General features: G+C 37.3%; 3 protein-coding genes across 7 annotated transcripts in view; 1 reads left to right on the forward strand and 2 right to left on the reverse strand.

The window, feature by feature from the left end:
* ppfibp1b (PPFIA binding protein 1b) overlaps positions 1-1,204 on the reverse strand; it is a 31,875-nt gene extending 30,671 nt beyond the window's left edge. For 3 of the 5 annotated variants that reach the window (XM_007250543.4, XM_007250544.4, XM_007250542.4), the window contains exon 1: positions 1,046-1,204. The gene's annotated coding sequence lies outside the window, so the exon portion shown is untranslated. The remainder of the gene's footprint in view (positions 1-1,045) is intronic. The other 2 variants (XM_007250546.4, XM_007250545.4) reach the window with 1 other exon arrangement.
* The window catches only part of nr1h4 (nuclear receptor subfamily 1, group H, member 4), a 192,904-nt gene that overhangs the window by 93,171 nt on the left and 83,470 nt on the right, over positions 1-16,263 (forward strand). The window lies entirely within an intron of this gene.
* Positions 9,835-14,889, reverse strand: si:ch211-245j22.3 (uncharacterized protein LOC563798 homolog). The gene is made up of 5 exons (XM_007250547.4): positions 14,804-14,889; positions 13,484-13,616; positions 12,696-12,845; positions 11,108-11,213; positions 9,835-10,901 (listed from the first exon to the last, which is right to left on the reverse strand). Exons 1-5 carry the CDS (start codon positions 14,872-14,874, stop codon positions 10,777-10,779), a joined length of 585 nt encoding a protein of 194 aa, XP_007250609.2. The 5' UTR covers positions 14,875-14,889; the 3' UTR covers positions 9,835-10,776.

The raw sequence follows: 16,263 nt of genomic DNA on the forward strand, positions 1-16,263 counted from the left end.
ATGTACACTTATTTTGTCTTAAGCAAATCAGAATATGTTTTATACTTTAGATTCTTCTAAGTACCACATTTAGCTAAACAATAGTTTAGGTTTGGTTTAGGTTATTACACCAAATATTGATTTCTGAACTCTTAAAACTTTATGAACATGAACTCTGCATCTTTTTTGTTATTTTAGCCATTTCTCATTTTCTACAAATAAATCCTGTAAATGGAAATATTTTTATTTTGAATTTGGGAGAAATGTTGTCCGTAGTTTATAGAATAAAACAACGTTTTAAGAGCTGTATGCATACCAATAATTAAGCTGTTGACAAACAGAATAGAATCAGACAATTTAAATAAGATTTACGCTGTTGAATGTAGTGAATTAATACACTGTTTTAGCTAGTAGGTCTAACTACACTGCTGCCTTTCAGACTGACTGTAAGCAACGTATTACTGCAGGTAGATAGTTAAATGAACCACAGGAGACCTGAGGCATTTCTCCATATTCCCAGAGTTTCCAGTGGGGAAAAGCCGCCTGTTTCCGTCGTGATTACGTGGAACAGCCTGCTTTAACACCACAGCATTAAAGCCGTTCAGTTAACTAATAACTTTAACTCCATCCCTTCATTCCTGTTGTTAAACACACATATTAATAACTATGGGTTTATACGTGTGGAATATGTTGTGTGTAAATGTATTTATTAGTTAATTAACCTAATTTTGTTAACAGCAAAGTGGACACAGATTTCCTGGATTTTTCGCCTAACGAAGAAGACCCCTCAGGCTTAGGAAATAAGCAGTTAGCTACCTTCATTTTCTGCTGTCAAAACTAATCCATAAAGTGTTCTATCCTAACCGAAAATAACTAGCTAACCCTAGGTTAGATAACTACTTAACGTTTTAGTTCAGAATTACGAAATAATAAAGATAACCGCGATAAAGTGCCCGGTCTCAGAGCAGGGTAAAAGTAACGTATCCTAGCTACAGCAAGTTTAGAAAGTATAACGCCAGTAACTCCCACTGATTTATTCATCAACACTCACTCCAAAACAACTCACCACAACTTCAGCTGGAGTCTAAACCATAAAAGAAGAGGTCTGGTGTTCGCTGTGGAACTTCTCTCGCCCTGTTTTAGTGGGTTTTCTCTGAAGCTTCACTCCTCCAGCACTCCGAGCTCCCCCGCTCCCTGCGCCATGTCGATGGACGGAGAGCTGGGGATGAGCTACGTCACGAGCTGGGAAAAAAAATCCCGCCCCAAATCCAGCGGGCATTTCTACTAGTGCTGTGCGATACTACACAATACAACCGGTATAACGATACGATACCAAGTAAATACAGCACCGACATATCAACGATACCAATACTATAAAAGCCTATTCCCTGTTTTATTAAGTAAACTACCATCTCATTATTTTAAGATACTAAGTCATTAGTGTGAGATATTAGTAGACTCTAAAGACAGAAGCAGGTGAGAAAAAGTCTTATAATGGCTTACCATTTCAAACTTATGACTAACTATCTCAACATAATGAGAAAAAAGATATTTTTTAGGTGGTAGGAATGGGCTTTCATACAATACAGATACTTAAATAATAAAATATACTAAATACTAAATTTAGTAAAAAATACTAAATAAAAAGTAACTTATGTACTTTAATGTAGTGAAATGCTGTGAACACCCTCTGAAGTAGGAACCAGAATTATATATACAAGGTAGGTATGAAAGCCTGTTTTAATTTTTTTTTTAATGAAAAATATTTTTTATGAAAGTGTTTTTATTTTATTTTTTTTACAGAAAATGGTTGTACTGCATAACTCAGAATAGTGACTTATCTATTCATCACATTTCTGCGCTGCTACAGCTGAAAGTCCTAAAATCCGGACCAGAGACCAGAGTCCACACCAAGGTTTTATTTACATTTGGTCTGGTTGGTTCTGGTTTCACACTGCAGTTTTAATAAGCGGACTAAAGAACTTTATTAACATGGGCTGCATCTCTCTATTCTTCATAATAATCGGTTTGTAGGATGTTAGTTATGAATTCTGTGCGTTGCTTTTTCCAGGTGTTGTGATGAATTCTAGCTCTCCTTCACATACACGTGCTTCCCACAGCAGAATAAGTGTAAAGGTTGATGCTCAGATTATTTTTATTTCTGTTTATATGTAAGGGTTAATCTACTGTTACTGTGGTCTGAAAGTGGTCTGAAAAGTGGTCTGAAAGTCCGAACCATCTAGAAAAAGTGTTTTCACACTGCAGACGAACTGGACAATGATTTAGTAGATGTGGACCAAGACCACCTCTTTTGGTCAGACCAAACTCTTGTCTTTTGGTCTGAAATGTGGTTCGCGGCACCTTTCACACGTGCTACTTTACTTTATTGTGCGTGATTGTGCTTAGGTAAGTGTGTTGTTGCCATAGTTAAAGGAAGTGAGCTTAGAGTAAGGAGGGATTCTGTTTGTTCATAGGTTATTTTTTGGTAGGTCTGTTACTTGGCAGTTGAGGCAATGGACCATGAACATAGTGTTAGGCTGTGCTTCTGGATTCTTGTCGAGCCAGTATCAGATTGTGGTGGTTTTGCTATTGTTGTTAGTTGAGTGAGTAGTAGATCCTGGCTGAGCCCTATGCATAACCCCAGCTGTTAGGTGCAGGATTTGTCAATTTCCTGTATTATATTACTTCAGACTAAATTGAAAAGTCTGAAAATTCAGACCAAACAAGGTATTTGTGAAAGCACCCTTAGTACCATGATGTTGAAAAAGTAAGTACTGTTTCTTTATGAAAAATGGAGAATGGGACTGCTGAGTGCTAAAGCAGGGTTACTACTTTTGCTAAAAGTACTGTACTTCTGTGAGCAACGTCAGCACAATAACTGTGCATCAGGAACTTCATGGGTTGGGTTTCCATGGCTAAGCAGCTGCACACCAGTCTAAATGCCAAGCGCCAGCTGGAGTGGTGTAAAGCAGACTGCCATTAGGGTTACGTGTTTTTTCTAGGGGCCATTCCAGTAAAATTTTAACATCTTAAAGTCTGGACCAGAGTCTAAACCCAGGTTCATGTGTTAGGTAAATTGTAACATGTATTCTTTTTTTTTTTTTCAATTTTTTATTTTTCCAGTGTGTACACATTTAAGAGGCGTCATTGACAGTTTACATTTTCTCATTCTAAACATTGATTACACATCTGCTCAATTATACACCAAACAAACATGTACAGGACAAATTACTTGGAGGATGCCTTAAATTATAGTAATACATCAAAGAAAACATAAATGAGAGTTCTGAATAGTAATTTATTCTAATTGTGTTTCGATAAAATCTGGTCTTGTAGTCTTCATGTAAGCTGTCCATTTTGACCATAGTTTTGCAAATTTTGGCATCTGAATCCTGATAGCAAATGTAATTTTCTCCATTATGTAAATTTGGTTGACTATATTTATCCATTCTTCCATTACTGGGGGATCTGGTGTACGCCATCTCTTTGTTATGGCTTTCTTACTGGCAATCAAAAAAATATTCCAGAGGTATCTGTTTGATCCTATTACTTGAGGATTGATCTCTCCTAAGAATAAAATATTAAATCTAAAGTTAATTTCCAAGTTCAGTATTTCTTGTAGTGTACTGTGCAAATCAGACCAAAAAGCCCCTAATTTTGGGCAGCCCCAAAATATATGCCAGTGACCGGCCTCCTCACCCCCACACAATCTCCAGCAATCCTGGTTCTCTCCAGGTCTCTGTTTAGGTGTAATAAAAAAACGAGTTACACATTTCCACCCAAATTCCCTCCAATTATGTGCACTAGTGCATTTCCATTGTTGCTCACATATTCTTGGCCACCTTTCATTTGAAATAGATTGACAACTTTCTTTTTCCCATTTTTGTTTAATATATTCAGTAGAATTTCCTGTCAATTCCATTAGTCCTTCATACATTTTAGATATTATTCCTGTCAGAGGCTGAGATTGATATGCCTCAATAAATAGTTTTAATATGCTGTCATCAAATGAATTAATTTTAATTGTTTTATTAAAGTAGTGCCGAATCTGAAGGTAACGGTAAAAGTCTTGATTTTCAAGGGAATATTTTTCTTTTATAGTTTGAAAGTCTTGCAAATTATATTTTACCATGATATTGCAAAACGCTGTAATCCCTTTTAAAGACCAGATTTTAAATCTTGTATCTAGTTTATTTGGTATAAAATCAGTATCATAAGCACACCACCGGATTACTTTCAGAGATTCTTTTAAATTGTATTTTTTTGTCACTTTAACCCATGTAATTAAGGGAGTTTTAATATATGGGTTTTTTATATTTTCAATTTTGTTCTTGGCCAATTCCTGATCCCCCAGTAGTGCCTGGATTGGTGGGTCTTTTATAGTTGAGGCCTCTATGTCTTTCCATCTTGCTGTATAATTGGGGTCACACATATAGATTAGTGGCCTTGTCTGTGAGGCGAGGTAATATTTTTCCAAATTTGGTAATGCCATTCCTCCCACTTTTTTAGGGAGTTGTAAAGTACGGAGTCGAATTCGTGGTTTTCGACCTTGCCATATGTATCTGGAAATAATCTTGTCCCATTCTTTAAAAGTATTTGCAGGGATTCCAATTGGTAATGCTTGAAAAAGATAAAGAAAACGAGGAAGTATGTTCATTTTAATGGATTCCACCCTAGAAATAAGGCCAAGAAATGGAATCACATCCCACCTTCGGATATCTGATTTAATTCTGGCAAAGAGGGGTCCAAAATTTTTCTCTGACAATTGAGAAAGGTCTTTGGGTAAGTTAATTCCTAGATATTTTATTGAATCATTATCCCATTTGAGATTATAATGTTGTTTAACATATAATGGAGGAATATAGTTAAAATACAATACTTGGGTCTTTTGAATGTTTAATTTATATCCTGAAAACTTAGTATAAGCATTTATAACTTTCATTAATTCAACAAAGGAGTTAGATGGATCACTCAAAAACAGCAAGACATCATCTGCATAAAGTGCTAGTTTATGTTCTTTACCCATCACAGTAATTCCTTTTATGGTGTGCATTTGTCTAATCCACTGGGCTAGAGGTTCTATATATAATGCAAAGAGAGATGTAGACAGGGGACAGCCTTGTCTCGTACCCCGTTCCAGAACAATAGTTTCAGACAGGCTACCATTTATCTTAATACGAGCAGTTGGTTTGTAATATATTGTTTGTATACTTTGAATAATTTCTTCGTCAAACCCCAGTCTACTCAAAACTTTATACAGAAATTTCCAATCTACAGAGTCAAAAGCTTTTTCGGCGTCTAAACTCACCAAAGCAGCCGTGGAGTTATGTTGCTTAATATGGTCCATAATATGCAGGGTACGTCTTATGTTATCATGTGTCTGCCTGTTTTTTATGAATCCTGTTTGATCTTTATCTATAATCAGTGGTAAAATATTTTCAAGTCGTTTTGCTATTATACTTGTATATAATTTATAATCAACATTAAGGACCGAAATAGGGCGATATGATCCACAATCAAGCGCATCTTTTCCCTCTTTTGGAATTACAGAAATGATTGCCTCCTTCCATGAAGGAGGCATTTTCCTCTCTATCAATGCTGAATTAAATACTTCAAGCAGGTATGGCACTAATTCAGCACGAAAAACTTTATACCATTCATTTGGAAACCCGTCTGTACCGGGAGATTTGTTTGCCTTCAAACGCGTGATGGCTGCTTCTAACTCTTCCTTTGTTATTCGGGACTTTAAGTCATTATTCTGTTCATCAGTCAAGGTCGGTAAGTCATGTGATTTAAGAAATATCTCAATCTTTTCTTCGTCCTCAAAACACTGTTGCGAATATAGTTTTTCATAATATTTTTTAAAAGCTGTTTGTATTTCCTCACATTTACAGAGCACAGTTTTAGTTTGTGGGTCTCTTATCTTATATATGGTGCTGTCTGCCTGTTGCTTTTTAATTTTTTTTGCTAACAATTTAGCTGACCTTGTACCTGCTTCATAATATTTTTGTTTTGTAAATATTATATTTTTTTCTATTTCCTGAGTATACATTATGTTTATTTCATTCCTTATTTTAAGAATTTCTGTCATGCAATTTGGATCTAGTGTTGCTTTATGTTTAATTTCCAATTCCTTTAGTTTAGCATTTAATTCGGCCAATTTTGATTGCCTTATCTTCTTCTTAAAGGAACAATAACTAATCATTTTACCCCTAAACACAGCTTTTAGTGTGTCCCACACAAACTCAGGTCCCACTTCCCCATTATCATTTTCTTCCAAAAACATTTTAATTTCTTGTTTCATTTGGTTTATAAATTGGGGATTATTTAGCACACTAGAATTTAATCTCCATGTTCTATTTCTTTGAGTATTTCTGAGCAATACAGACATCGAGATTGGTGCATGGTCAGAAAGGTCTATGGTTCCTATTTCACACCTTAACATTTTATGTCGTTCCTTTTTATAAGTAAAGAAATAGTCAATTCTTGAATACATTGAATGAGGAGATGAATAGTGAGTATAATCGCGTCCAGTTGGGTAAAAATCCCTCCACAAATCTATTATTCCTAATTCCTCCATTATTAGTCTGACTCTTTTTTGTAATAATGTTATTTTTTTAGGCGACGTATGTGATGCGTCCATTTTCGGATTAAGGTGAATGTTCCAGTCACCTCCACATATTAATACTCCTGTAGCCTCTGCCATTAAATCAAACATTTTCTGATAGAATTTTAGGTTGCTGCCCGGAGGAGCATACACGTTCAACAGTGTTATTTCCATCTCATCCACCCTTCCCGAAATTAAAATAAACCTGCCTTCCTTGTCTTTAGTCGAACTAATTAACTCAAAAGGTACCTGTTGTGATACCAATATAGCTACGCCCCTTCTACTCCCCGTTTTGTATGAAGAGAAAAATACTTTGGAGAAACCCATACGTTTTAACTTTTCGTGTTCCAGATCACTCAAATGAGTTTCTTGTAAAAATACCACCGATGTCTTTTCTTTCTTCATTTTAGACAGAATTTTGCTTCTCTTAATAGGATTTAACAGACCATTTACGTTAAATGAAATTATTTTAAGTTCTTCATAGGTCATTTTGTTTGTCCTATGACGTCACATACATTCCCTCTCCATAGAAAACGCTAATATTTAAACCATTAGGCATCCTCCTGATCAACATAAACAATTGAAAACTATTAACAATTATAAACACAAACAAACTGTTCATCAACAGAACGTTGGCTTCCAAGGTTGAGGTTCGTTTAGTTTGAACCTTCTGAGAGTCTGATGTAAGAAGACCCTCGTAAGGGAGAAAAAAGTCCTCCGTTTTAGGGAGGGGGCCCTTAGTGAGAACTGTGTCGCGTTACTTGCTGCTTCTCTCACTTAAAACAAAATCAGGAGAGACAACGTAGCCTCGACATTTTAAAGAAAGATGGTATATGTAATACAGAAGGGCATAATACTTAAATTATATAACTGCATGTGTTTAGAAAGCAGCAGTTCACAAGATTCACTCACGATCAGGAGACCTCCGTCTGAAACTGTGCAGTTTTTTCTTGTACTGAGGGACTGAGTGCTCCTCTGGTTGCACAGTCAGTTTATCTTTTTTTCGGCGTCCGTGTTTCTCAGCCACCTGCCACACGAACAACTTTTCAATCTCTTCGAGGAGGGTTGGAGGTGTGTGCAGCACCTTCACTGTGAATCCGCGCTTGGCCATATCTCCCGTAGCTTCTGCTGCAGTTTGGTATAGCCTGACCCCGTCCTCGTAGAAAACCCGCAGCTTCGCCGGAAAGGGTGTTTGAAATCTGATGTTCTTGCTCTTCAGAATTTTTTTAGCCTCTGTGTATTCCATGCGTTTTTTGAGGACTGTGGGTGGGTAATCATGGTCAACGAAGAATCTCTTCTCGTCGAGAAAGATCTCCTTCTTTTGCCAAGCACGCCGGAGCACGTCTTCCTTCGTTCGGGCACTCTGGAACTTAGCCACAATAGAGCGGGGTTTCGAGTCACCTTGAGCGGGTTTTGGCGCAAGAGCTCTGTGCGCCCTCTCGATTCGGAGCTCTGTATCATCGGGGTAATCCAACTGGCTTTTCAAGAGAGCTTCCAAAAAGCTCACCATGCAGCCTCCCTCCGCGCCTTCTGGAATACCATAGACGCGGATGTTTTCCCGGCGTGAGCGTCCTTCTTGGTCGAGCAGCCCGGCTTCAAGCGCAGTTTGCTGTTGTATTACCCGCTTTAGAACCGATTCCAAAGAGGTAATTCTTTGATCAGATTCCTCAATTCTGCCTTCTGCTTCGTCTAATCTTTTATTTGTGTTTCCCAACTCTTGTTTTATGTCCGCCAATTGTTGTCTATTGTCGCGTCTGAACTCCTTGATTTCACTCAAAATGCTCTCAAGGCTAGCCCGGGGCTGGTCGGCGCCATATTCCTCGTGTTCTGAGGAGCTGCTTTCGTTAGTTTCCCTCATCTCTGCTTCCATATTTTCCACTGGAAATGCTGTACTTCTGCTTCTAGTGACAACCCCGTCTTTCATACTTCAGAAAAATCTGTTTTTTCGTGAATACTTCGAGTTTTCAGGGTCGTTTTTTTCCAAATTGTCGAGGAGCACGAAGGTTATGCGGCCGTTCTCGGTGTCATGGCGGACCGGAAGCCGTAACATGTATTCTAATTAGTTTCTGATTAGTTTATTCGGCAGTTTTGTGAGCTACATCCAGTCATCATCAACTATGGGCTGCATTTTTCTATGCTTTACACTGATTGTTTTTTTAGAATGTTGTCAGTTCAGTGAGTTGCATTTCCAAGTGTTTTACCAAATGAGACTCCCTTTGCGAGAATGCACATCATGCAGCAAAATGAGAACAACAGATTACCCTATGATTCCTAATTTCTATTAATATGCAAGAATTAATCTACAGTTACAGTAGACACCGGAGTCACATGCATAAGAAAACTTGCAAAGGGAAGTTAGCACAACATCAGTTATTTTGCTTGTTCTATTATTTAATATAATGAGAAAAGTTGCCACAATGTCCTGTAATTGAACCGAAAATCTGAACCATCTAGCAAAGTGTTTTTGGTCCTGTGGTCTGGGCCGTGGTTTGCGGCACATTTGACACCTCCTATTTTAGTGTGGACCAAACTGAAAACCCAGAAAGTCTAGACCAAACAAGGTAGATGTGAAAACATTTTACATGCTAGAGAAGTGTGTTTTGTAACAATTTCTGCACAGTTCATGGTCAGTGAAGATATTTTTTGCTGAGTTTTGTGAAGAAGAACATGACTGGCCTGCACAGAGTGCCTGACCTTAAACCCACTAAACCCTTTTAGGATGAAGAGGAATGCAAACTGTGGTTCAAGCCTCATTGCTGCAACATCAGCGACCGATTTTTAAAATGCTGTTTTTAATCTAGTAAAGCCTTCTCAAAAGAGCATTAGCTGCAATAGCAGCAAAGGGACCAACTTCATATTAACACCCTTGGTTTTGAAAGGATATATTCTGCAATCATGCAAAGATGTGTAATGTTCAGGCAGGTTCAGGCTTGGTTTGGCCATGCAGTGTCTCTCAATGTCTTATTAATGTTGTGTGATGTCAGTCGCAACTGGCTGTAATTTCCTGATGGACATTTATTTGTATATTTATGAGACTGAACCAACTGCTGGTTTAAAATGCAGGCAGGTGCCACCTGCAGTCTGATCTAAGGATTATGAGTTACTTGAGGTCAGTCTGAATTGTACTGTATAAATGTGCCTTTATTTCAGTGCATAATATTTAAAAGCTATAAAAAAACACATTATGGACTGGATAAAATGTATTAACATTTATTCTATTCTTGCATAATCGAAACAGTAAAAGATCTGTTTTAATTAGTCAAGAATTAGAAGAATTAAGAATTAGGAATTAGTCAGTTAACCTGTATAGCATCATATGAAAGCATATGGTGATTAACATAATGGCACAAATAATACATTACAACTGAAGAAATGCTGGCAAAAAGGCAGAAATATTATTATTGATCTTAGTAATCAATTGCCGGAAAATACATCAGCTTCACATTACACAAAAAACATGTTCTTTGATTCTAAAGACAAAATTCACCTCCATATTCTACAGCCTATCCTACAACAGCTGGTAATCCAGAAAAAAACATACTCTATGCTGGTAGGCTAGCTCATTACATAATTCTTGACCAGCGTATATGGTTTTTTTTTTCTGCATGGACAGCTGGTCTTAAACTGTTTTTTTTTTAGCAGGAACCAAGTCAGCTTGTGACCCAATTAATCCATCTCAAAAGGTTTTGTGGCCCACACAAAAACTAAATGACCAATTAAATCTAAACAAATATAGCATAACAATCAATGTAGATTAGTGAATTGTCTTGTTTACACATCTAAAAAAAGGTTTGCGCCTTCGTTACATTGTATATATTTGTTCCAGTTAGTTTTGGTTTCACACTGCAGTTTAGTGAACTGACTAAATAACTATACTATTATCCTGTTGTCATCGGCAATGTGACTGCATCTGTATATACTTCATTCTCTCACTCTCACTTTATACTTAGTTACAGTAAATAAATTTATTTTAGATCTAAATCCAAAAGTCAAAACCATGCAGAAAAGTGTTCAGTATATGCGGACGGAGAGCAGCTCTTTTGTTCTGACAAAACTCTGATGCTTTGATCTGGACCATGGCCCCTTTCACACCTGCTACTTTGGTTTGGATCAAACTGAAAAGTCTTAAAGACCACAAGATGAGAAAGCCCCCTAAACTGTAAGAAATGCTAGACTTGAAAACCACCGCTCTACATTGCTGCATGGCCCTTCGGGGGTCTTTCCACCTTCACTGTCTTGGGGTCGCACTCCAGCATCTCTCTTATCCATTCATCATCCAGTGCCCCCTCAATGAACTCCTCCAGACTGATGATGGCTGTGGAAATAAAGCACAGAGACAAGCCACAAGGTCAAACATCACTCAGAGCAACAATATCATAGAGTGCTGTTTGCAAAAAGATTATGTCAGCTGAAGCCCATTAAACTGAGTTAACATTGAGTTAATGGCAGTGATTTAGGTTAAAGGCAGTAAACACAGTACTAATCTTTAGGAGAATGCCCCTGTACAGTACACTATCTTACCATTGTTGTCTTTGTCCAGTCGTACGAATATCCTGTTGGTGCATTCCTCAGCAGTCAGTGGATTAGGTTGGGTCAGGGAAGCTGCAACACTCATCTTGTACACAGCCTGCCAACAGTCAGCACATGCTGGCACAGTGAGTCTCTGATGCCCTCTAACGGAGTAGGGATGTACTGCCACCCCCCTTTAGTCAGTATGGTGCATTACAAAACTGAAATACACTGCCTGGCCATAAAAGGTCTCAACCTGGATTTAACTAAGTGATTTGAACTGGATTTATGGTGTAGTGAAACATGATGAGTACAAACTTTTGTTGAATAGCCCACCTCTGTTTGCCCCCAGCATTCCGAAATACAATGCTTTTAGCCGATACTCCCAACAGACTTACAATGTTAGTGATAGGAGAATAGCGTTTTTATTTCTTAGCATATGCCGATTGCTAGTCCTGAAAGTCTGTTGGGAGCATAATCTAAAAACACTGTATTTTGGACTGCTGTGGGAGAACGGAGGTAGGCTCTTTAACCAAAGTTTGTACTTGTTATCATGTTTCACACATTTCACACAAAAGTTCTCCTTTAACCCTTACTGATGCAGTGTGTAGCTTCTTATTTGTTATTTGTTAAACAATTATGTGGAAAAACACATCCTGTGGTTGTGCAAAAGATGTAAATCTGTTTCAAAAGTGTTAAATTATTGGCATGCATCAAGCTGAAATAACATTTAAGGAGATTAAAACCGGGTTAAGAACTGTCCAAAGCATTATTACAAAGTGGAAGAAATATGGTTGGAAAAAATCTTCAATGATGGTAATCAGTTTGGTGAAAGCAAATCATAAAACATACAACAACACTAAAACTTAGGGATATGTTTAATAGTGAAAGTAAGAGCATTTCCACACGCACAGTGTGAAGGTAACTCAAGGGATTGAGACTAAACAGCTGTGTAGCCTTAAGAAACCCACTTATCAATGAGGCTAAGCAGCTAAAATTACTTTAATCTGCTAGGGAGCATAAATATTGAACTCAATGGAAGGATCAGAGTGTTCCAGAGTGATGGAGCATCAGGGTAAGAACAGAGGAGGCTAAAGTGATGCACCCATCATGCCTAGTGCTTACCATACAAACCGTTTTGGCCAGGAAGTGTTATCTTAATGATTTTACTGATGTTAAAGGTTGCTTTAGGTTATCCAAAGATGACAGGATGGTCAGGGGACACTTGGACACATATAAAAAGCTTAATATTTCATCTAAATGAATAACTAAAATGTCTAAATAATTAAAATGTACATTTATATTTATAAAAAATATTTTCCATCCCCCTCAAAGAATACTGTACAAAAATTTAGAAAAAGCACTTTAAAATTAAGGTTAACATAAACATTTAATTATATGATCATTCAGAGTAAATCTTGAAAAAGGTATTGTTTCATAGTGTCTGTATGAAATTTAAGGAAAGTGTTTAACATCAATTTATGATTTCAATGGTACACTCTAGTATAATCTAGTATAATAAACGTTTTTTTACTAAGAATCTCAAACTCACCTTACTAAACTGTTACATTTTTAACCTATTAACTAAACAAAAGCCCACCTGCATGATTTCGAGCATCTCAGACCGTGTTATGGCTCCATCCTTGTCTTTGTCAAAGAGCCTGAATGACCAGCGAAGCTTGTCCACTGATGAGCCCTCGATCAGCATGCTGATGGCCGTCACATACTCTCGGAAGTCAACAACTCCATCCTGTTAAATCAGATACTAACATCTACCAATGTGTAGAGCAAAGCAGAATTCTTACTGCTTATAATAAAAACACAATTACACTGTAAAACTGCCACCTTACAAAAGTTTAAATCACTATTTTTAGTGGTTCAAGTTGAAAGCCTTAATAAAGGTCTGAGCAACAATAGGGTTAAGGAAGAGTCAGCAATAAAATATTTGAAAAACAATGTGGAATCAAAATTTTGTTGTTGTTTAACAAGATAAAAAAGGAGATTTCATTCTAAGTCGAATTGAACTGCCTAGCTGGACACAAACATTAATAGATGCTGATGTTGTATATGGTTAGATATTGATATTTTGATGATTTAAAGCTGTGGTGTTAGATATCCAAAATCTAAAATCGGAGCTAGATGTTAGCCGTATCATCAACCTGAATTTTCTTCTATTGTCCATGGTCATTTGTTGTCTTTCTGACAATGGTGCCAGCCAAGCTAACAGTAACGTTAAATAAAACATTATTAGAACATCCAGGAAACTTTACAGATTAAGAACATTAATTGTAACTTTTATTACATTTTCAACTAAAAAATATATACAACTTTTTTGTATATACTGTATATGGTCACTGAATACCAACAAGGCTGAAGTGATAAACGTGCCTCATTTTTGTCCAGTGTGCGGAATATCTGCTCAGCGTACTCTCCAGACTCTGTTCCCACAGTTCCATTGCAGAAGTGCCGCCTGAACTCATGCAAAGTGATCAGACCACTGGGACACTCGTTTAGGAACTTCCTGTGATACAAGAGAGAACCAAACAAATAATACTGGGTGTAATATGAAGGATAATTGTACAGGAGCAATGCAATTCAATATGAGATGTGGTCATAATTGCATATTTAAATGTAGTTTTACTTTAGGGGACAGCTTGGGAGGCCAAAGAATGCTGTTCTGGCCTGTGAGGTACATGTGTGGTGTACTAGTTTTTGTCCCATGACTTTTGGCATGTCAGTAAAAATCATATTATTTTTCTGTAAATTTTTTACAGGTATTTTCATATAAAACAATATAAATCTAATAATATCAAATGCATAATGTTATCTGCAAATAATTGCTTATAAATGCATCAGACAAGACATTATCCTTTAAATAATTTTAAGTACTGTGTGTCAATAAATGTAACAAACCATCAATAATCTATACAAATAAATAAATTACTATCCCAATATAGTCCCAATTTCTACATGTTATTATTGTTTACACACCCATCAGTCACATTTTAAACAACTCACAGTGGTTGTCTGGCTACAATGGGACTTGTCAAAGGGTTGGATATACATAATAGGCAGCAAGTGAACAGTCAGTTCATAAAAATCTGAAACCAGAACTAAACTGTAATTGCTAGATGACATAATGTGGGTCAGCACATCTCCAAAACTGTGAGGAGTTCTCAGTAAGCAGTGATCAATACCTACAAAGTGTGGCCAAAGGAAAGATAACTGGGGAACCGGCTACAGGGTCGACCTTCACCTCACAATTTACAGCACTAACAGGATCCACAGTGAGCGTCATAGTACCAGATACCACACAATACCTTCAGAGGTCTTGTGGAATGGATACCCTGAGCTGTGAAACTGATGTTTTATCTCAAATTCCTGAAAGTCAGATTGTGAGGTGTGGAAATGAATAACTACAAAATTGAAAGAACTGATGAAAACTAATTTCTCAACTCAACTCACCCATTTTTTCTTGTTTTTGAATCTATGGTCAGAAAATTCTACTGAAAATCATTACACTGATCACCCACCCGACACAGAACAGGAAAATGAAGTAATTTTGTTTGCCACAATAATAAATAAAGACACTCAATTGTATGAGTATATAAATCAGAACACCATAAAACAACAATGGTTAAAATGTCAGTTAATGCATATTTAAAGCTCACACACATAAATCAGACCTATAAGACCAATAAGCCTTACCTAAACCACTCGTAAAGTTCTGAGACATAGGTTCCCCCGCTTCTACTGGGTAAGGTTGCGGTCTGTCCCATCCTGTCCCAACTGAGCTTCTCTGTCCCCCAGCGTGACGCACGCATATATACCACAGCCCAGCTTACCCCTCTCCAGCCTAATCACTCTTACCAGACCCATACTTCATCTGTGAAATTAGGCAAAAGTAATCTCCCAGCAGGGGGGCAACAGGCAGGTTGGGGTGATGCAAATGTAATTACATCTACAGCTCCATTCAGGGCCGCATGCTGAGAGCTGTTTATGTATGTTCAGTTGAACTGTACCCCATTCCGCCACTGCACCAAGATTAATGAACACTCTGAGCTGTAAATGGAACACTGTTTAAATGCACCTCACTGAGAAACCCATGTGGATGTGCTGCAAATGTTCGTGTAACCCTGTGACCCAGATAAGAAAACAGCACTTCATACACACGCAGCTGCAGAGGGATGTATGCGTTTGAGAGGTGTCAGCACAAGCAGCGGATGCAAGCAGACATAAAGGCATACACATGGTCTAATTAACCAGAAAAAGCATGTCTGTGGTTTACACACTCAGCTTTGTGCTCAGACCTAACCACAACATACTACTGTTTCACTTCATATCAATAAGGCCTTCTTAGTAAGTAGCTTCAGCATCCAGCCTTCATGTCATTTTCAGTCAAAACCAGTGTCTGACGAATTGTGTTATCTTGTCTTGTTTAGAGTTAAATCTGCCCTGAATAAAACAGCAGGTAAGCTACAATATTGCTACTACAACATGCTCCTAGCAGAAGTCTAGGGAGGGTATGTAATTAACTTGAATCACTGTATAAATGTAAAAGATTAGGTAATAGGAGTGATGAGAAATCATTTTTTGTATAACAATAAGCTCAAATTGTATAATACACCAAACAAAAAGAGAATTATCATGAAAAAACACATGAAAACAAACAAAAAAAGTATATCGGCTGATACGCAACACGACAGAACACTGGTCAGAGTGTCACAGTTTTTGAGGAGATATTTCAGAGAAGACAGTAGTTTTCAAAACTAATGTTTACAACACATTTATGAAACTAGAAATAATGTGACCCCTAACAACCATGTAAGGCCTGCAGCAAACTATTTCATACACTACTTTAAAAAGTCATGGGATAACAGCAACACAGTAAATCAGGAAGTGTTACCTCAGGGCAAGGCTTGGGAGCACCAATTTCTGTATATGTTGTGAGGTATTATCTTGTGAGTGAGGCTGATCACTTTCCAAAAAAACAAACAAATCTTACTCATGACTGAATGTGGTAGTACAGAAATATCTATGAATTTGTGTCCACTGACAATAACAAAAGTTGTAACAAATATGAGTTGTATAAAACTAAGCACTCTAACATCTGTTATCAAAGTAAAATTTTAAAGCAATCTTAAAATATCAGCTTCAAAATCACTGTG

The sequence above is a fragment of the Astyanax mexicanus genome, chromosome 9 (assembly GCF_023375975.1).
Source record: "Astyanax mexicanus isolate ESR-SI-001 chromosome 9, AstMex3_surface, whole genome shotgun sequence".
In the NCBI taxonomy this organism is placed as follows: domain Eukaryota; kingdom Metazoa; phylum Chordata; class Actinopteri; order Characiformes; family Acestrorhamphidae; genus Astyanax; species Astyanax mexicanus.

Coding starts and splice junctions, on each gene's coding strand:
- si:ch211-245j22.3 (XM_007250547.4), bottom strand. CDS start 14,874: ATGGGACAGACCGCAACCTTACCCAGTAGAAGCGGGGGAACCTATGTC. Junction 13,617..14,803: donor GAACTTTACGAGTGGTTTAG/GTAAGGCTTATT, acceptor CTTGTATCACAG/GAAGTTCCTAAACGAGTGTC. Junction 10,902..11,107: donor ACTGGACAAAGACAACAATG/GTAAGATAGTGT, acceptor TTATTTCCACAG/CCATCATCAGTCTGGAGGAG.